The 22,342-nt window shown below is 48.5% G+C and overlaps 2 protein-coding genes and 1 long non-coding RNA gene across 3 annotated transcripts in view; 1 reads left to right on the plus strand and 2 right to left on the minus strand.

Moving 5' to 3' along the window:
- LOC309369108 (uncharacterized protein) overlaps positions 1-22,342 on the minus strand; it is a 91,057-nt gene that overhangs the window by 59,254 nt on the left and 9,461 nt on the right. The gene's annotated exons all lie outside the window — the stretch shown is intronic.
- Positions 9,910-12,155, plus strand: LOC309369401. The gene is made up of 3 exons (XR_014168094.1): positions 9,910-10,232; positions 10,274-10,486; positions 11,876-12,155. It is a non-coding gene; the product is annotated as an uncharacterized lncRNA (long non-coding RNA).
- Positions 18,612-22,342, minus strand: part of LOC309368831 (uncharacterized protein) — a gene marked incomplete at its 3' end in the record, with an annotated part of 138,170 nt that continues 134,439 nt past the window's right edge. The window contains exon 5 of the mRNA XM_081909137.1: positions 18,612-20,701. Coding sequence (XP_081765263.1) covers positions 18,612-20,701 — 2,090 coding nt within the window. The remainder of the gene's footprint in view (positions 20,702-22,342) is intronic.

Here is a 22,342-nt window from a genome sequence, read left to right on the forward strand (position 1 = left end):
ACAGGAGCCAGAGTCTAGTACTAAAAGAGTACTGGAACTAATTCAAGAATTTGGTCATGTAGCGGGTTTTAAGTTGAACAAAATGAAAACTAAGGTGTTAGAGAAAAACCTAACAGTGATTGAGAGAGAGAGGTTTCAGAAGGAGACAGGATTAACATTGGTTAAGAAAGTGAAATACCTAGGGGTCAATATGACTGCCAAGAATGTGAACTTGTTTAAGGATAACTATGAAAAATGTTGGATGGAAGTGAAAAAGGACTTAGAAATATGGTCAAATCTGAAGCTATCATTGCTGGGCCGAATTGCTGCGATAAAAATGAATGTACTGCCTAGGATGCTGTTTTTGTTTCAAACATTGCAAATTCTGGATAAAATGGATTGTTTCAAGAAGTGGCAGAGAGATATTTCTAGATTTGTCTGGCAAGGCAAGAAACCTCAAATAAAATTTAAGATACTAACATGCTAAAGAAAGAGGTGGATTTGCCCTGCCAGACCTTAAACTTTATTATGAATCAGCCGCTTTTTGCTGGCTGAGAGAATGGTTGCTTCTTGAAAACACTGATGTGCTGGATCTAGAAGGTTTTAACAACGTATTTGGGTGGCATGCATATTTGTGGTATGATAAGGTCAAAGCACATAAAGCATTTAAAAATCATATTGTCAGAAAAGCACTGTTTAACGTCTGGATAAGATATAAGGACTTGCTCGAAAATAAAACCCCAAGGTGGTTGTCACCAATGGAAGCGAAGGCTCAGAAAAAGCTCAATATGGAGGCCAAATGGCCGAAATATTGGGAAATTCTGGAACAAGAGGGAGATAGATTAAAACTACAGCGTTTTGAAAAACTAAAAAATAGAGTGTCGGATTGGCTCCATTATTATCAAATAATGGAGGCATATAATCTGGACAAAAAAATTGGCTTCCAGGTGGAAAAATCAAAATTGGAAACAGAACTGTTAGATCCCAAAATTAAGAACTTGTCAAGAATGTGTAACTTGCTGTTGAAATGGAACACTCAGGATGAAACAGTGAAATCTGCTATGATTAAATGGGCACAAGATGTTGGACATAATATTATGATGGCTGACTGGGAACAGTTATGGACCACAGGTATGAAATTTACGGCATGTAATGCCTTAAGAGAGAATATAATGAAAATGATCTATAGGTGGTACATGACACCAGTCAAGCTTGCAAAAATTTACCATTTGCCCGATAATAAGTGCTGGAAATGTAAAGAGACTGAAGGCACATTCACCTTTGGTGCACATGCCCAAGGATTAAGACTTTCTGGGAAATGATCTACAATGAAATGAAAAAGGTATTTAAATATACCTTCCTGAAGAAACCAGAGGCCTTCCTCCTGGGCATGGTCGGCCAATTGGTGCCAAAGAAGGATAGAACTTTCTTTATGTATGCTAGAACAGCAGCAAGAATACTTATTGCAAAGTACTGGAAGACACAAGATCTACCCACCCGGGAAGAATGGCAGATGAAGGTGATGGACCTTATGGAATTGGCGGAAATGACTGGCAGAATCCGAGACCAGGGAGAAGAGTCGGTGGAAGAAGATTGGAAGAAATTTAAAGATTATTTACAGAAACATTGTAAAATTAAGGAATGTTAGAAGGAGGCTGAAATGAAGTTATGTGGCTTTAGCAGAAATATTATAAAGGAGTAAGTAAAAATAGATTGTTAATGGAGAAAAGGAGGAAAGGTAAAGTTACATTATATTAAGATAAATTATAGGATAAAAATTGGGAAAGATAGAAAGGATTTGCTGAAATAGCTAACTGAACTAGAATACAAAAAAGCGAGGTGTGAGGAGTTCAAGGAAACAAGTAAATGAAAGATAAGTTACGGGAAGGTTCGTTGTGTTTCTTAATTGTTTCTATTTTTCTGTTTTTCTGTTTTTTTATAACCTTTCCCCCCCCCTATTCTCTTCTTTTTTTATTGTGATGTGTTGTTAAGTTTTTGTTTAACTTGGAATTATCTCTTTCTCTTTTTGTAACATTTAAAACTTTAATAAATATTATTTTTTTAAAAAAGAAATTTTTATAAACCGCACAAAGGTCATGAGAAAAACAAAATACAAGAAGATACAAACATGGACAGGTCCCATCTTTGCGGGCCAAATGCAAAAGTTGCTTTGAAGGAGGCTTTCCCAGACTTGGGTCCCCAGCAGCTCCCGGACTACAGTTCCCATTGTCTCTCCTCATTGGTCCTGCTAGCTAGGGATGATGGGAGTTGTAGTCCAAAAACAGCTGGAGACCCAAATTTGCTTTAAAGGGAAAGTAGGCTGGCCCTGTGACACCCTCTGCTGGCCAAAAGCACTGTCCCAGAATCTGAACCACTCCCAGTACTCCTAATTGGAATTTATAGAGCACAAAACTGAAGTCTGATTGGCACTTCTACCTCTAGTCAGCTTCTAGGTGCTTTCTGCACCACCTAGAGTACCCACAGAATTGTGGCTTCTACTGGCAACACACACAGGAGAACAAATGAAAGACAAACACAAGGGGCAGGACCAAACCTGGAAAGGGCCATACCAAATGGACATCCAGTGTGAAGAGGTCACTTTCCCCACTGCTGAACAATGCCACAGGTAGAGGAGATGGAATGCTAGAAGTGTTCTCTGGGGCAAGGGGAGCTGATGAGAAATTGAACTATGGGCGCAAAATATTACTTTTTTAAAAAAGTCGCTGCCATTATAGACATTGCCATTCTAATGGTGTGCATGCATCATGTGATTGATTGTGCCCCCACCAATATTTTATTCAAGTTGACACCACTGGGTCGGGTGGTTTACAGATTAAATAAATACATAAATCTCCTTCCTTTGCAAATATTCCAGCTTGTCTATATCCTCATTTATTCTTCTTTAAAATGTATTTGCCCTTCATCTGAAGATTTTACATTATAAGCATACAGGATGAAAGCATGGCTTTCTCAAAAACAAGACAAGCCAGAGAAACCTCGTCTTTTCTTTTTTTGGGTGGAGTTACAAACTTTGTTGATCAGTGGACTGCTGTGGAAATAGTGTTTTTCAATTTCAGTAAGGCCTTTAGTAGGTTCTCTATCGGTAGGAGAAAATAGCAGAGACCAACCAGAGAATATTGAGAAGCAAAGCAGCTAGTAAGCCTGTTCTTTATTAACTGTTGCAACAGGGTTCTCCCCCACACGCAGGAGAGAGGAGGACCCCGAGCCATGCATGTAAGCTCTTATATAGACAATTTTATATAGGACTCTCCTGTGTGAGTGCCTGAAGGCCCTGCTCTTGCCACTTACCATCTGGCCCAGGGCGGGGCCTGAAGCCTCACAAGGACTGCTTGCGGCTTGCTGCCTGCTGCCCAGGAAGACTCTCCTGTGTGAGTGCCTGAGGGCCCTGCTCTTGCCACTTACCATCTAGCCTGGGGTGGGGCCTGAAGCCTCACAGGGACTGCTGCGCTCTGCTGCCCAGGAAGACTCTCCTGTGTGAGTGTCTGAGGGCCCTGCTCTTGCCACTTACCACCTGGCCCATGGCGGGGCCTGACAGGCCTCACTAGCACAGTTGCTGTTACTGCTGGAGGGACACAGAGTGTTTTAAAAATGTTTTTTAAAAAATTCTTTTGAATTTTTTTGTATGTGGGGGGTGGGGGTGGGGTGGATGTTTGGTTGGGCTTGGGGAATTTTTTTGATTTTGTTGTTTTTGTAATTTTTACAGTTTTTTTGTTTGCATTGCTTTATTGGTTTTGTTTGTTTGTTTGTTTAAGGTGTTATTTTGTTCTTAAGGGGAGGGGTCAGGGCTGCCAGGGAGTGGGCCCCAGCCCACAAAATGGCTGGGACATGTTCCATAGGGGGGGATGCACTGGTACAACCGATCTCAGTGATCACGGGTAGGAGGAGGAGTTACGCTAAGACTAGACTATGTGGGGCAGGTTTAGTCATTGTCTGAGGACTATCCCTGCCTCCGGGTCTGGTCCTGACTGGATGGATACTAGAATCAGCAAGGGATACCCACATGACCTGAAGGTGCTGCTGTGCAATGCCAGGTCAATGATTCATAAGACCACTGCCATCCATGACTGGATCATGGATGGAGGATTTGACCTGGCATGTGTAACAGAGACTTGGTTGGTCCTTGCCACTGCTTGTCCACCATTGCAGCTAAGCAATGCGGTTACGGCGCTTCAGCAGCAGTTGGATGCCTTACTGGCTCCTGGGGCCGACGCCCCAGTTTCTGGCAAGTACCCAGTGGCCCTGCCAGATAAATTTGATGGGTCCCCGGCCAGCTTTCCCATGTTCCTCGCCCAGGCCAAGCTGTATATTCAGGGACGAGCCCGGAATTTTCCTGACGAACGCACCAAGGTGCACTTCTTGATCAGCTTGCTGAAGGACTGGGAGGCCAAGTGGGCTTTGCCATTGCTCCGGCAAGACTCTCCTTTGCTGACAGACTATGTAACCACTTGGAGACTGCGTTTGGCAACCCTATGAAGGGGAACCAAGCCAATCGGGCGATTTGTCGGTTGAGACAAGACAAGTCCAGAGCCGCCACCTACACCACAGAATTTCGGCTTGTTGGTGCAGGACTTGTCCTGGAATGACTCTGCACTGCGGGACCAGTATCTTGAGGGGCTTTCGGATGAGATACTGGACCAGCTGGCCATGATGGATCGCCCCAACTTGCTGGACGCCCTCATTCAGCGGAGCCTGCAGATAGACGATCGGTTGGAGGACCGTTGTCAGGCCTGGGACCGCCAGCACTCCCGGCTTCCGGCTCCAGTCTTTACCAGCAGGTCCACGACCACAACCGAGTTGCCGGAGGAGTCTATGCAGCTCGGGGCAGCACGGCCTCGCCTCTCCCCCACGGAGAAGACGCGGTGTCGGGAGGGGAACCAGTGTCTACTGCGGCGGAAGCGGACACTACGCTCGATCCTGTCCCGAGAAGGTGCCGGCCGCAGGGAAACCACCAACCCCGGTAGCCAAAGGCCCTGCTACCTGGGGTCCCAAACAGCACATGATGGGCCCACACCAGTGGAATTGCAACACCTCATGGTCCTGGTGCATCTATACCCTCCTGGTGTGCCCTAGATTCTCACCCATGCTCTGGTAGATTCGGGGGCAACCCTCTCCTATATGGACTCTGCCTTCGCCGCCCATCATCAGGTGCCACTCTAGGACAAGCCAGAACAGGTACACTAAATACATCAACAAACCATACCCAACCACCAACCCATCCCCCAGGGTAATGGGAGAGCTAGGTGCTGTTCCTTATATACTACACAGCTTAATCAACACAACTCAGCAGCACCTGCTATGTTTCACAGCTGTAAAGCTGGGTCTCGTTATTTTGCTCTGGCCCTTGCTCTGGCCCCTTAAAGACATACACATCGGGTGGAACAATGATGAACCTTTACATTTAAAGAAACCATTCAACACGAATACCTGGTTATGCCCTTCGGGTTGTGCAACGCGCCCGCTGTGTTCCAACGGTACATCAACCATGTGTTCCAGGACTTGCTAGACAAGTACGTGGTGGTGTACTTGGATGACATTCTGGTTTTCTCCCGTGACCCGGCTCGCCACGAGGGTCATGTCCAGACTGTGCTGCAGCGCTTGCGGGAGCACCGCCTGTATGCGAAGCTCAGCAAGTGCAAGTTCCATCAGCGGTCAGTACACTTCCTTGGTCACCGACTCTCTCCAGATGGGGTGCAGATGGATCCTGGGAAGGTGGCAGCAGTTCGGGAATGGGCGGCACCTTGGAACCGCAAGGACCTACAGCAATTCCTGGGGTTCACCAACTATTACCGGACCTTCATTGCGGATTATGCTCATCACACCACCCCGTTGACCCAGCTACTGCGCCCCAAGACACCATTTTCCTGGGACAAGGAGGCAGAGGAGGTGTTTCAGGGGTTGAAAGCCTGTTTCCAGAGAGCGGCGATCTTGCAACATCCTGATCCCTCTCGACCCTTTGTGGTAGAGACCGACACCTCCAGCACGGCTCTCGGTGCCGTCTTGTCTCAGCAGCATGGACCTGATGCGCCACTCTTTTTTTCCCGATATAAATTTTTATTAGATATTCCATAAAGAAAAACAAAAGTTAACACACAGGTAAAGGAAAAGGTACACAAAAAATGATAAAAGAAAAACAACATACAGTAAAAATAAATAAAAAATACAAAAATACACAAAATTATTATTTTCTTAACTCTCCTATTTCGTGGCTATATCTTTCAGGACTTCCTTCAGCTTGGCCGCAAATCATTCGAAGCAGTAGATAAGGTTACACGTTTCATCGTTGATATTGCCATTATACCTACTTTTGTTCTCTATTTTCCTTACACAATATCCCATAATCTATCACAGTACATCTTTAAATCCCTTTAGCGTTATTTGCCCTTCACTTATACATTCCAGATAATCTACGTACTTTCCCCAGTCCTTAGTGAACACTTGGTCTTTTATATATCTAATTTTCCCCGTTAGTTTATCGAGCTCTGCATATTCCGATAGTTTAGATCTCCACTCCTCCACTGTTGGGGTTTCCTGCTGTTTCCACCTCTGAGCTATTACAACCCTTGCTGCCGCGAGCGCATAGTATACCAATCTGCGATCTTCCTTTTTTATCTCTTGTCGTAGTATCCCTAATAGGAAGATTTCCGGTTTCTTTATAAACGTGTACTTTAGTATCTTTTTTAATTCCGTATATACCTTCTCCCAAAACTGTTTTATTTTTCGGCATTCCCACCACATGTGGTAGAAGGAGCCCTCTACCTCTTTGCACCTCCAACACTTGTTATCCACCTTGTACATTTTTGAGAGTTTCATAGGTGTCAGGTGCCACCTATAAAACATCTTCATAACATTTTCTTTTATCACAGTACACGCCGTAAAGTTCAGCCCGTCCTTCCATAACTTTTCCCAGTCCTCAAATTGTATACTATGGCCTATATCTTTTGCCCAGCGGATCATCACTGATTTGACTTCCTCATCGGCTAGATTCCAGTCTAACAGCATTCTATACATCTTAGATATATTTTTCACTTTGTTGTTTATTATCTCCGTCTGAAATTTAGAGTCTTTGTCTGCATAGCCTCTTTCTTTAATATCCTTGCTAAGCATCTGGTTTACCTGTTGGTGGTGGAGCCAATCATAGACATATTCTTTTATTTGATCATAAGGTTTGGTTCTCCACTTTCCATCTACCTTCGTTACTAGTTGGTTGTATGTTGCCCAGTTGCTTCTCATATTAGTGACTTTTATACTTGTTATTTCAAGAGGTGACAGCCAGTGTGGTGTTTTCGGTTCCAGCAGGTTTTTATATCTTTCCCACACTTCAATTAGCAACCCTCTAAAGATATGGTTACTGAAACCTTTATGTACTTTCATTTTGTTCTTCCACAAATAGGCATGCCAACTGAAGCAGTTGTCGAAGCCCTCCAAATCAAGTAGCTCCGTATTTTCCAGTTTAACCCAATCCTTTAGCCAGCTCAGGCACGCTGATGCGCCACTCTTACCCTGCACCTTCTATTCCCGCCAGCTCCTTCTGGCGGAGCGTAACTATACCGTGTGGGAGTGGGAACTACTGGCCATCAAGGTGGCCTTTGAGGTCTGGCGCCACCATCTTGAGGGGGCACAACACCCGGTGGAGGTGAGAACCGACCACCGGAACCTGGAGTACCTCCAGACCACCCGCAAGCTGAACCAAAGGCAGATCCGGTGGGCGTTGTTCTTTTCCCGGTTCCAGTTCCGGATCCGCTACATCCCTTGCTCCCAAAACCAGAAGGTGGATGCCCTGTCCCAGAAACCTGAAGACGCCGCAGACACGGTACAGCAAGCAGTACCAACCACGATCCTACCACCGGCTGCGTTCCTGGCCACTCAGGAGGCTGAGCCACTGCAGGTTCGGGTGAGGGAACAGCAGTGGGTCGACGCCTGGGCCCAGGAATGACTCCGGGAACTGGCCAAAGGGTCATGCCCTCAGTATCCGGGGCTGGTCTTGCACCAGGGCCTTCTGCTGCACCACAGTCGCCTGTACATCCCGCCAGGGCCACTGCGGGCTGAGGTTCTCTGGGTGACCCATGATGCCCCAGCAGGGGGACACTTTGGGCGCTATCGGACCACCCATTTGGTAAGCTGCGAGTTTTGGTGGCCCTGCCTGAAGGCTGACATGGCTCGCTACATCGCTGGTTGTTACGTCTACCGGTGGGCCAAGGGCCCTACTGGGCGACCCCCCGGCCTACTTCAGCCGTTGCCAGTCCCACCACGTCCTTGGCACACGGTTTCGCTGGACTTTGTAGTGGACTTACCCCCGTCTCGTGGCTGTACCTGCCTCCTAGTTTTCTCTGGCCATTTCACTAAGATGGTGCACTGTGCCCCCTGCCCATCCGTTCCCACAGCTAAGGAAACCGCTCAGCTATACCTGCAGCATGTCTTCCGCCTGCACGGCCTACCTGAGCGTGTGGTGTCCGAGCGTGGGCGTGCAGTTCACATCCCATTTCTGGTGAGCATTGCACCAGACCCTCGGGACAGATGTCTATCATCAGCCTACCACCCACAGACCGATGGCCAGACGGAACAGGCGAACGCGGTGCTGGAGCAGTACCTCCGGTGTTTCTGCAGCTACCAGCAGGATGACTGGGTCGACCACCTAGCATTGGCAGAGTTCGCCTACAACAACGTGGTGAACGCATCCACCCAGCAGACCCCGTTCCAGGCCAGTTACAGTTATCATCTGCAGCTGTTCCCGGATGTGTTGCCAGCATCCATGGTCCCTGCAGTGACATAGTGGCTTCAGGAGCTCCAGTCTCAGCAACAACTATTGATGGAGCAACTGCGCCAGGCCAAGGAGGCGTACAAGGCCCAGGCCGACCGCCACCGCCAGGTGGGGCCAGAACTCCACGTCGGTGACCTGGTATGGCTCTCCACTCGCCACCTCCACTCCTCTTGACTTTCGCGGAAGCTGGACGCCCGTTTCACCGGCCCGTTTCCCATCGTGGACCAGCTCTCGCCTGTGGCATTCCGTCTCAGGTTACCCGCAACCCTGAAGGTTCACCCAGTATTCCACAGATCCCTTCTGAGTCCGGTGGCCCCGCCTGACGAGTTCCACCCAAACCGTCCCCGACCGCAGCCAGTTTTGGTTCGGGGGAGCCTGAGTACGAGGTGGAGCGCATTCTGGACTCCCGATACCGCAGGGGAAAGCTGCAGTATCTCATAGACTGGAAGGGGTATGGATCTGAGGACCGTTCCTGGAAACCAGCAGCAAACGTCCATGTGCCTGCCTTCCCCTGACAGGGCTGGGAGAGGAGCACCTGCAGGCAATGGGTCCTCAATCACCCCCAGAGCCAGAGTGGATTCATCTGGTGTCTGCTCCTGAGGATCCGGAACAGGTGTGGGCCCTTCAGATTCAAGGCCTTGCCCCGGCTCAGCCGGCCCTGGAGGCGGGGACTCCTGTGCAGGCTGGGATTCCTCTGGTTCAGCCTCTGAATCAGATTCCCAGGCCATCACAGGAGCAACTGCGCCAGGCCAAGGATGCGTACAAGGTCCAGGCTGACCGCCACTACCAGGTGGGGCCAGAACTCCATGTCGGCAAACCATGGGGCTATATAAATTCTAATTGGACTCCGTTAGAATTGGGCAAGTGTATCCAGGCTGCAATTAGCTTTTTGGTCCCTTAGGAACAACTGAACAACTTCCCTAGAGTGCAAGACCAGAGCCTATAATAATAAAAATCTCATAGAAAGGCCAAGGCAAAGACATCTCTCTCACTAAATGCCCAAACCTGTGCCACTACAAGGTGACATGGTCAATATGAAAACCCTACAGGGATTCACCAGAGATTGTTGCTGCTGTGATATGATGGAGGTGTGAGTCCAGAGGAGAGCTAGCTTTGACACCTGGGAAAACACAAAAAAGGCAGAAACAAAACAAACTGCGTTTTTCACTCATTATTTGACCTTCCCGTTAAATGTAAAGCATAGACCACTATTGAGAATGTTTCTCCCAAAGTGCTAGAATGCCACAAGTAATTTAGGAACAAAATGCAACATGTGTTTTTTTTATGTGATATCCTATGTCCAGCTATGTGCACTGCTACATCTGCAAACAGCTTTAAGAGGCCTCACATGCAGTCTCTCAAGATTTAAACGAAGGCATCCATTTACAACATACCAGGTTATTATTTGTGGGGCAGCAATTTTTTAGAAAAAAATTATATCCCCAAAGGCGGGAATTGTTATAAAAAATTTTAGGTTAGAGAGAGAGAGAGAGAGAGAGAGAGAGAGAGAGAGAGAGAGAGAGAGATCTAAATGTACCAAGCAAACACATATATAAATATATAAACCACATGTCCAAAACCCACAGGAAAAGTCCTAAAGCCGTTTTGACTCTTTCACTCACCTCAAATATTTCTCTACAAGGTCAAAGGAAATGCAGAAACCTCCCCATTGTCTCTGTCCTCACAAATCCTGCCTTAAGGGCACATTTAAGGTGTGAATAGGGCAGTGTTTCCCAACCGGTGTTCCGTGGCACACTAGTGTGCTGCGAGACCTTGCCTGGTGTGCCGCGAGTCGGGCGGCGAGAGGCGGGGCGGCGGCGGCGAGGATCCGCGTCGAGCCGGGGGCGGCTCCGCGGTGGTGGTGCTGAGGTTTCTCTCTCCATTCTCCCCTCACACACACACAGAGGAAATAACACAGGATCAGCTGACAGGACCCGGCCAATGGGGCGGCGGCGGGGCAACGCGCGCAAAAGGGAGGAGCGCGAGACAGCGGACGAGGAGGAGGCCGGCATGTCCGGGCAGCAGCAGCAACAACAGCAGCAGCAACTCCCGGCGACGGCTCCTCAAGCCCCGGGCAACCCTACTCCCTCACCGGCCTCGGCCGCCCTCCTGCTCCACCTGCCGCCACCGCCCACCTCGGCCCCGCCGCCGCCCCCTCCTCCGCCCGCTATCGCCGCCACCACCACAACAGCCGCCGCCGCCTCAGCTGGGCCCATGCCTGCTGGGAGTGGCGGCGGCAGCAGCAGCAGCAGTGCCCCGGCGCCCTTCCTTCACGGCGGCGACCCGGCCCTCCTGGTTCGGGAAGCGGGCGCGAGAGCCCCACCCCTCGGCGCTCGCCAGCTCCGCGCGCGTCCTTGCCTGGGCGAAGGTGCTTCTTGGACAGGAGGCTGCGGCGACCAAAGACCCCGGCGGCTGTCAGGAGGAAGCGGAGGAGGAGCGGGAGGCTGACCCCGAACTCGTGGGAGGAGGCGAGAGAGAGAAGGCGCTTGGGCAGCCACCCCAAGCCGGCGCACGCGGGCGCCCCTTTGGAGCTGCCCACCTGAGCGCCCGGGACAGGAGCGGCGATTTGATTCGCGCCAGGCCACGCTTGCTGCGGAGGGAGGAGGAGAGCGGCGCCTTCCAGCCTCGTCTCGCTTCGTGACAGCGCCGACCGAGCCTGAGAGGGAGCAGATCCGAGGGGGATCTCCCCCACCGAGCCACCCCCTCGCCGCCCGCCCTGCTCCTGTCGTGGCAGCTGACGAGCCGACTCGCCCTGACCTGCGGAGTCCCCCACGCCGCCTCCGCTCACGGCGGCAACCCGGCCCTGAACGAGCAGGAGAAGGAGCTCAAGCGGCGCCTCAAGCGGCTCTACCCGGCCGTGGACGAGCAGGAGGAGGAGTTGGAGGAGTCCCTCAGTCCCTCACTTTGCTGCCTCCTCCCCCCCCACCCCCAAAGCTTGGAGGTTCCCCGGCAAGGGGGAGGGGAAAAAATTGAAACTTACACTTTCGTGCGTCCCTCCCGGCGTGACGCTGCGCGCTGACGTCACGGGGCTGTAATGGTGGTGTGCCTCGAGATTTTTTTCATCAATCAAGTGTGCCTTTGCCCAAAAAAGGTTGGGAAACACTGGAATAGGGTGAGCCTGTGACCTGGCTCAGGAATGAAGTATTATCATTACAAAAGAATAGCCAGCCTTCCCAGGTAATCTAGTCAAGTGGTCATTAACAGGTAACCTGGCAGACAAGGTAAAAACAACACTCAGATTTCTGTTGTAGACCACCTTTTCTGTGATGTAGGTATGATGTTTCTGTTGGAAAATTTGCCCCCTTGGGTGAGGCTGGCCTCTCTCCCTGCTCCTGGGGCCTGTTTACCGGTGATCCTCTCTGGCTGACATCCCGGACAGTCCAGGGAGATCTTGATAGGCGACTGTGAGGAGAATCAGAACTGACAGGGTTAAACAGTTCTGAGTGACGTCTCACATTCTGAGGCGTGGCTATATTCACAGGGGGGAGTGTTTCTCTGTGTGTCTTTTTCCTTTCGCTTTTGTGGAGAAGCGGTGAGAATGCCAGCCAATTTGCCGGGCTGAATTTGCGATGTTATTCTACTGATTAAAGGCTATTGGAGACAAGAGAAAAGCCTGCTTTGCAGTCTGAATTATTCCCACACAAGCAACAGTTTTCCCCCGCTGTGTAAACTCTGCTAAGAGGGCCAAAGAGGCTGGAGGAGGTTTTTACCGGCACGGACAGCAGTGGCGCAGCTAAGAAGAGTGCTGGACGCCATCTTGGCCCCCATAGGTTATGTAGGTCAGCCAAGCTTTGAAGCTGTTGCTGTGATGTGTCTGTGTGTGAGGGAAGCCAGCTGAGAAGCTGGAGCCAGTTGGAGCTGTGCCTAACGTTTGAGGCAGAGAGGAGCTCGCTGGGGAGGAGCTGGTCTGCAGAACCGGGTGCCGGAGCAGCTGCTGATACGTGAGTACGCTGAGCCCTGGGGGAGAAGATGGCAGACGGCCAGGATTCATACTCCGTCCCTTTTCAAAAATTAGATGGAAAGAATTGGGAGGAGTGGAGTAGGAAGCTGAAGGCATGGCTGGTAGCCAAGGGTCTGTGGGAGGCGGTCCAAGGGCCTCCACAGCAAGCTGCGGCTGATGCTTCGGCAGCAGATATTGCAGCTGCCCATGCTTCGCAGAGAAGAAATCACAAAGCCCTAGGAGCTATCGTGCTCAGTTTGGAGGGCTCACAGCTACCTTTGGTAGAGGGGCTGGAGACTGTTCATGAGGCCTACCAGGCACTAGAGAGAGTGCATCACAGGACCACAGCTGGGGCAAAGATCCACACTACCAGAAGCTTGTTTGAGATGAAGCTGCGTCCTGGGGATAGCATCAGACAGCATGTGACTGAGATGCTTTCTGTTTTCAATCAGCTGAGGCTGCTGCAAGTCAACTTTTCTGAGGAACTGAAAGTTTATATTTTGCTCAGCTCTTTGGACAAAAGTTATGACAATTTGTGTCTAACTTTGGAATCGATGAATCCCGCAGATCTTACGCTGGCGTATGTGACAGGACGCTTGAGTGATGAACAGGAACGCCGTCTAAGAGAGGGCCGAGCTGGCACAGGGAGCCCATCCGGTTGCAGGGGGGGCAGGCCAGCGGAAGGCACGGTTCAGGCTTTTTCCACTCGTCGCTGCTTTATCTGCAATTCTGCTGACCATATGAGTCGTTCCTGCCCCGGAGAGCCAGAGAGGCTGGGCAGGATGTCTCCAAGGTCGCTTCACATGGCAGTCAGCCAGGTTTCCATGGCAGCCAGTCCAGGAAAGGAGGCCAGCGTGGGAAAGCGCAGGGAGGACGTGACACAGGATGTGTGGAGGACAATCCTTATCACCTAGCTGCTGCTATGGCAATGATAAAGGACAACTCCAGTGAGGAGAGAGTGCTGCGCTGGGTCATAGACTCTGGAGTGAGTCATCATCTCATGCCACCTAGTGGAGAGATGTGGAACTGCAGAGCTGTTTCAACTGGGAAAACAGTTGTTTTTGCTGATGGGTCACAAAGACATTTGACCACTGTTGGAAATGTGTCTGTTTCTTTCTTGCAGGCAGAGCTGGAGGTCTACGTTGTGCCTGAGATGAAACATTGTCTTTTATCTGTATCTTGTCTTTTACAGGAGGGGTACAAGGTTTGCTTTGAAAATAATGTCTGTTCTATTTCCAGGGGTGGGAGGCAACTCGTCAGTGTTGCATGTCAGAACAATCTCTTTATTCTGGAGACACCTCTGGAGGGTGAGAGGGACGCTGAGGGAGCACAGGCGAAGTGTGCAAACGTTCCCACTCATGATTCATGTGCTCATTTGTGGCACAGGAGAATGTCACATGGCTCTTGGGAAGATATCCAGAAGTTGCCCCAGTACACAGTAGGGTGCAAGATAAAAGCATGTGACCGATCCCTAGATTGTAGGGCATGCAGAAGGGCAAAGGTAAAAGGGTGCAGTTATCCCAGGTTGGAGAGGGTAACCACAAAGCCTTTTGAGCTTGTGCACTCAGACCTTTTTGGGCCCATGCCAGAGAGTTTGGCGGGGCCAGATTTGCTCTGACGCTGACAGATGATTTTACCCAAACCGGCTGGGTCTTCTCGCTGAGATGGAAAAGCGAGGCAGCGCAACTGATCAAAGATTGGGTTGCGGCAGTGGAACTACAGTTTTCCACCAAGGTGCAGGGGTTTCAGAGTGACCGAGGCGCAGAGGTCACTGGGTCTGCTCTGCAGAGTTTCTTCCGCCAGAAGGGAATACGTCACTGGTTGACGGGTGCTAATTCTCCTCAGGAGATTGGTGTGGCGGAGCGCAAGAGCAAGGCACTAGCTCAAGCAGCTAACGCTTTACTGTTTGACTCTGGTTTGCCTCAAAGTTTTTGGGGGGAGGCGATAAAGAAGGCCAATTTCACGATGAACAGGTCCTACAATTCAGTGGTAGGTTGACACCCCGTATTTCTTACTCCACGGAAAGAAGCCGAAGCTGCATTTCTTCCGTGTGTTTGGTTCACAAGCCTGGGTGCCTGTACCAAAGGCTCAACGAAAGGAAGGTGACCCGAGGTCCCGGAAAATGATCTTTTGTGGGTATGAGCCTGGGACAAAGGGGTGGAAGTTTGCATATCCAGATGGTGATCAGTCCAGGCTTCTAGTTAGCAGAAATGCTGAGTTCTGTGAGCAGAATGGTTGGTCAAGGATCCATGCGAATCCTGACGTTCTCTCAGAATGTCTGTCTGATTCTGAGGAGGAGGGAGAGGCAGAAGCTGAACCTGTTGATAAGGACCAGGTCGCTGACCAAGGTCAAGAACAGGGTTGGGCATCTCCACAGGTTGTTAAAAGAGAGCCCAAGAGTGAGCCTTCGTCTCCCGTTAGCAAAGTTCAGAAGGCCCGAAGACGCAGTAAGTCAGAGGGGGAGTCTTCAGGTACCAGTGAATCACTTGTTGGCCCCAGTGGGCCAGAAGGAGCACCTGAGACAGTGCTCAGATGGTCCGCACGCACCAGGAAGGGGATACCACCTGAGAGGTTTCAGGTCACCAGCGCGTGGGTTGGTTTCGCACAGTGCGAACCTGAGAGTTTTGAGGAGGTTCAACAGTTGCCTGAGACAGAAGCCAGGAAGGGGCAAGAGGCAATGGGAAAGGAGTTGAACTCAAAGAGATCTGTAGATGTGTCCTCACAGTTTCCCTCAGGATGCGAGACGAGAGGGGGTGTGAGGAGAATCAGAACTGACAGGGTTAAACAGTTCTGAGTGACGTCTCACATTCTGAGGCATGGCTATGTTCACAGAGGGGAGTGTTTCTCTGTGTGTCTTTTTCCTTTCGCTTTTGCGGAGAAGCGGTGAGAATGCCAGCCAATTTGCCGGGCTGAATTTGCGATGTTATTCTACTGATTAAAGGCTATTGGAGATAAGAGAAAAGCCTGCTTTGCAGTCTGAGTTATTCCCACACAAGCAACAGTTTTTCCCCGCTGTGTAAACTCTGCTAAGAGGGCCAAAGAGGCTGGAGGAGGTTTTTACCGGCACGGGCAGCAGTGGCGCAGCTAAGAAGAGTGCCGGACGCCATCTTGGCCCCCATAGCAACATTCCCCGGAATGGAAGATGCACACCCCCTTTGCATACCAGCAGGAGAAAGAAGCTAGTCAGAAAGGCTTTTTACATCGTGTTTATTTCTGACTGTACATCTCCACAAAAAACATGTCCGATCAGTTCAGTCTCCTCCGAGCAAGTGACACAGACTTCCTTCACATACGCAACAGGAAGGTCTCATATTACACTGAGAACAAAGCCTTGTGAATCCCCTGAACTGCCTGGAAGATTCTTTCCCAGGACTAGCCACATCATATGATGTAAACACTGAGCTGCCAGTTTGCAGCTGCATTGTACTCATATCCTGACAGTTTCTGGGGGTGGTCTTGGACTCCAGGTTGGGCAATTAAAAATGTCTATATAAGGGCTTGCACACATGGCTCGGGGTCCTCCTCCTCTGTCCTGCCTGTGGGTGGAGAACCCTGTTGCAAAAGTTAATAAAGAACAGGCTTACTAGCTGCTTTGCTTCTCAATATTCTCTGGTTGGTCTCTGTTATTTTCTCCTACCGATAGAGAACCTACAAAAGGACTGTATATGGGCCCTTGGGTACCCCATAAGGAAAAAGGAGCAGGTTTTCCCCCTTATATCACCTGCAATCATGTCTGCTGTGTTAGCATTTCACTCCTCCCGTTGCTGGATATGTGGCTAGTATGTCACATGCCCCTGTTTACTTTCCTAGGCTTGGAAAGTGTAAGAACGGAAGTCGGTCTTATCTCTTTCGCTCTGCTGTGCTTTTGCACTGTTCTTTGTCTCCCTGTCAGTTGCTGAAGAAGAGAGAGGATGCCATCATGATCCATTTCGTGTCATCTGCAAATGTGACGAGCATCCCCTCATTTCCTTCAACCATGTCATTTATCAAGATGTTGAACAACAACGGGCCGAGGTCAGAACCCTGCAGCACCCCTCTGGTCACTTTTCCCCAGGATGAGGAGGAACCATGAAGGAGTCCTCTTTGGGTTCGGTCAGTCAAATCCACCTAACAGTTACCTCATTCAGTCTCATTTTGAAGGCGAAGGGGTAGATTTAAGAGACCAAATTCCCAAGGGCATAAAACCTCTTCAGTCAGTTTAAAATCCTCTTTCCCAGTTTGATGTCCTAAGACATATACCTCATTCAGCCCACATTTTACCAGCTTCCTCACATAAATATCACAGAGGACTCTGTCCAAAGCCTTACTGAAATCGAGATGCACAATTTCCACAACAGTCCACTGATCAGCAAAGTTTGTAACTCCATCCAAAAAAAGGAGAAAAGGAGAGATTTCTCTGGCTTGTCTTGTTTTTGAGAAAGCCATGCTTTCATCCTGTATGTTTATATTGTAAAAACTTCAGATGAAGGGCAAATAAATTTTAAAAAGCATAAATGAGGATATTGACAAGCTGGAACTTGTGCAAAGGAGGGAGATTTATGTCTTTAACTTGGAAACCACATGACCCAGTGGTGCTGACTTGGATAAAATATTGGTGGAGCGCCAGGTAAGTCCTGCCTTGCACAATCCATCATACGATGCATGTGTGGGAATGTTCAGGGATGCAGGAAAGGATATGTTGTCAGAGTATATCCTTATCCAACTTGTGTTAACAACTTCCACAATATCAGCAGAGTAACATTCCCTTTTATTTTAAATTTGCAGCATCTGCGTTTGCTCAGGCTCGCTAAAGCCTCTATAATAACTGTTCTGGTATTTTCCCCTTATTCCCTCATAAAATAGAAGAGACGACACAGTCTTTTACAAAATATGAAAAGAGTTTACTCACATTCTGTTCACAATCAGATCCCAGAAGGCAGACTTAGCTTAATGAAGTAACATACACTTGGAGTCTATCTCTTAAGAAGACAGTCCCTTTTTCCTCTCTTGGCTGGAAGCCAAGAGGGCATCTCTGGCTTAATAGATGTTGTGTCTTTGATGCATGTAGTCAGAGAGAGATGGCTGCCCTGCCCTGTGCTTTTGTCATTACCTGCACAGGTGAGGCCACACCCACCTCTAGTCACATGCAGAGGAAGTCTGTCCCAGAAGGAAACAGGAAGTTGACCTGCTGGCTGGACAAACATCCCTCCCCATGTGTAAACATGTTCACTCTAGGAAGGTTGTACTTGACTGCTCTTCTGTTTTACAGCATGCATGCCATTAGAAAGAATATGTGATGTGCAAACAACGCTGGCGGGGTTCCAAGAAGCACTGTAAAAGTTGAGATATATTGTTAAAAAGCAATAGAGGTGGGAGGGAAGATCAATGGCAATATAATCAGAGAAATGCGTAACTGAGAGGTAAATATGGATGATTATCAGAGAAGCCAAAGGAAGTCAAAAAGGAATCAAATGTATGGAAATTTGTGCAATTTGTATAACCGTTTTGGAAAATTAATAAAATTATATATATAAGATGGGAACTGTAGTCCGGGAGCTGCTGGGGACCCAGGTGTGGGAAAGCCTGCTTCAAAGCAACTTTTCCATTTTGCCCGCAAAGATGGGACCTGTCCATGTTTGTATCTTCTTGTATTTTGTTTTCCTCATGACCTTTCTGCGTTTGTTTGTTTTTTTAAGAGGGCAAATTGAAAAAGAAATTGTATGCCAAGTTGCAGAAGAATAAAAGGTTGTGTATGAAAAAACACACCAAAAACTGGGGGGTGGCATCCTTAAATATTTTATTGGGGGTGGGGCAAAGACCCCTAGGCCTTTAAGAGATGGCTCCTATTCCATACACCCACAGGTCTCAGGATGGTTACAACATAAAAAAAAATTTAAAAAACCCACCACATATTAAAAGGGCATTAGATGTCAATCAGCCAAAAGGCTGGTTAAAAAGGTGCGGATTTGCCTGGCTCCTAAAGCTGTATAATGGTTTTTCTGACCATTGTATGGATTCTTTAATGGGAAGTTTCTCCCCTGTATGAATTCTTTGATGGGAAGTGAGAGAGGAGCGATCAGTGAAGCTCTTTCCACATTCCACACACTGATAGGGTTTCTCCCCTGTATGAATTCTGTGATGGGAAGTGAGATGGGAGCTCTGACTGAAGCTCTTTCCACATTCCACACACTGATAGGGTTTCTCCCCTGTATGAATTCTGTGATGGGAAGTGAGAGAGGAGCGATCAGTGAAGCTCTTTCCACATTCCACACACTGATATGGTTTCTCCCTTGTATGAATTCTTTGATGCTTAGTGAGATCGTTGCTCTGACTGAAGCTCTTTCCACATTCCACACACTGATAGGGTTTCTTCCCTGTATGAATTCTTTGATGGGAAGTGAGAGAGGAGCTATGAGTGAAGCTCTTTCCACATTTCACACACTGATAGGGTTTTCCCCCTGTATGAATTCTTTGATGGGAAGTGAGAGAGGAGCTTTCAGTGAAGCTCTTTCCACATTCCACACACTGATATGGCTTCTCCCCTGTATGAATTCTGTGATGGGAAGTGAGAGAGGAGCTTTCAGTGAAGCTCTTTCCACATTCCACACACTGATAGGGTTTCTCCCTTGTATGAATTCTTTGATGCTTAGTGAGATCGAAGCTATGAGTGAAGCTCTTTCCACATTCCACACACTGATAGGGTTTCTCCCCTGTATGAATTCTTTGATGGGAAGTGAGAGAGGAGCTATGAGTGAAGCTCTTTCCACATTCCATGCACTGATAGGGTTTCTCCCCTGTATGAATTCTTTGATGGGAAGTGAGACTGTGGCTGTGAGTGAAGCTCTTTCCACATTCCACACACTGATAGGGTTTCTCCCCTGTATGAATTCTTTGATGGGAAGTGAGAGAGGAGCTATGAGTGAAGCTCTTTCCACATTCCATGCACTGATAGGGTTTCTCCCCTGTATGAATTCTTTGATGGGAAGTGAGACTGTGGCTGTGAGTGAAGCTCTTTCCACATTCCACACACTGATAGGGTTTTCCCCCTGTGTGAATTCTTTGATGGGAAGTGAGATTGGAGCTATCAGTGAAGCTCTTTCCACATTCCACACACTGATAGGGTTTCTCCCTTGTATGAATTCTTTGATGCTTAGTGAGATCAGAGCTCTGACTGAAGCTCTTTCCACATTCCATACACTGATAGGGTTTCTCCCCTGTATGAATTCTTTGATGATAAGTGAGAGAGGAGCTACGAGTGAAGCTCTTTCCACATTCCACACACTGATAGGGTTTCTCCCCTGTATGAATTCTTTGATGGGAAGTGAGATCGGAGCTCTGACGGAAGCTCTTTCCACATTCCACACACTGATAGGGTTTCGCCCCTGTATGAATTATTTGATGATAAGTGAGAGAGAACCTACCAGTGAAGCTCTTTCCACATTCCACACACTGATGGGGTTTCTCCCTTGTATGAATTCTTTGATGCTTAGTGAGATCAGAGCTCTGACTGAAGCTCTTTCCACATTCCACACACTGATAGGGTTTCTCCCCTGTATGAATTCTTTGATGATAAGTGAGAGAGGAGCTACGAGTGAAGCTCTTTCCACATTCCACGCACTGATAGGGTTTCTCTCCTGTATGAATTCTTTGATGGGAAGTGAGATGGGCACTCTGACTGAAGCTCTTACCACATTCCACACACTGATAGGGTTTCTCCCCTGTATGAATTCTGTGATGGGAAGTGAGAGAAGAGTTATCAGTGAAGCTCTTTCCACATTCCACACACTTATAGGGTTTCTCCCCTGTATGAATTCGTTTATGGGAAATGAGATAGGAGCTCTTCCTGAAGCTTTTTCCACATTCCATGCACTGATACAGTTTCTTTCCAATGAGACTTTCTTGATGGGAAGTGGAATGGGAGCTCTGACTGCAGCTTTCTCCACACTCCAAATTTTTGCGTGGCTTCTCCTCCCTGGGGATTTTATCGTGCTCACCTTTGCTCTCTATTTCCAATTCATCAAAATCTGCAATGGAGACAAAAAGGGATTAGAGCCTCAGGAACAAATAGAGAAGAAATGAAACGAGTTGGGTGTGTGTTCATTACCTGTGTTGTTTGTCATTTTACCAACATATTTATTATTAGATTCTGAAGAGCTGTTGAATGTTGTTTTGTCTGATATATAGTAGTGGTCAAAATTGTGGAAGGTTGAAGCTGACACTGAAGATGGCCTGGAAAGTTCACACCAGCCCAATCGTGGTAGAAAAAGGAATATTTTGAAGAAGATTGTTCAAAGAAAAAACTGTTAAGTTACTGTTTATTGTGGGGGTGTTAGGTTCCCAGAAGCTACTTATCTTTCCTAACAACTCTGAAGCTGACATTTAAGATGCCTGCGCAGTTCAGACCAGGCCAATAGTGGTAGAAGGAGGCAGAACTGGAGGAAGATTGTTCACAGAAAAGACTGTAATTTGCTATTTTTTGTGGGGGTGTTAGGTTCCCAGGTGTTGTAGGGGGCGCTGCTGAGCTCTGTGAAAATATATGAGGTTCGTCACATAGACGTATTTTTTTGAATTTCCAGGCAGATAGGACGATCCCACAGGGAGCCTTACCAAGAGAGGCCAATATCCCACAATTCTCCTCCATGACATCCTTATGCAGAGCTCTCTGGTCAGGATCCAGAAACGCCCACTCCTTGTCCGTGAAACAAACAGCGACATCTTCAAAGCACACTGGACCCTAAAAGAAAAAGGGAAATGTCCTCCTCTGAGACAGCAGAAATATGATCTGCTCCACAATGCTCTGTTGTTTCCTTCCTGTTGTTAATAATAATAATAATAATAATAATAATTTATTATTTATATCCCGCCTATCTGGCTGGCTTTCCCCAGCCACTCTGGGCGGCTTCCAAAAAACACTAAAATACAATAATCTCTTAAACATTAAATGTGTCCCTAAACAGGGCTGCCTTTAGATGTTTTCTAAAAGTTTGGTAGTTATTTTTCTCTTTGACATCTGGTGGGAGGGCGTTCCACAGGGCGGGTGCCACTACCGAGAAGGCCCTCTGCCTGCTTCCCTGTAACTTGGCTTCTCACAGCGAGGGAACCGCCAGAAGGCCCTCAGCACTGGATCTCACTGTCTGGGAAGAACGATGGAGGTGGAGACGCTCATTCAGGTATACTGGACCGAGGCTTTCAAGGTCAGCAGGAAAACTGAATTGTGCTCAGAAACATTCTGGGAGCCAGTGTAGGTCTTTCGAGACCGCTGTTATATGGTCTCGGCGGCCGCTCCCAGTCACCAGTCTAGCTATCGCATTTTGAATTGGTTGTAGTTTCCGGGTCACCTTCAAAGGTAGCCCCACATAGAGTGCATTGCAGTAGTCCAAGCGAGAGATAACCAGAGCATGCACCACTCTGGAGAGACAGTCTGCGGGCAGGGAGGGTCTCAGCCTGCATACAAGATGGAGCTGATAAACAGCTGCCCTGGACACACAATTGACCTGTGGCCCCATGGACAGCTGCGAGTCCAGAATGACTTCCAGGCTGTGCACCTGGTCCTTCAGGGGCACAGTTACCCCATTCAGGACCAGGGAGTCCCCCACACCACGCCTCCTGTCCCCCCAAAATAGTACTTCTGTCTTGTCAGGATTCAACCTCAATCTGTTAGCCGC

Source organism: Podarcis melisellensis (assembly GCF_964234715.1).
Source record: "Podarcis melisellensis genome assembly, chromosome: 4".
In the NCBI taxonomy this organism is placed as follows: domain Eukaryota; kingdom Metazoa; phylum Chordata; class Lepidosauria; order Squamata; family Lacertidae; genus Podarcis; species Podarcis melisellensis.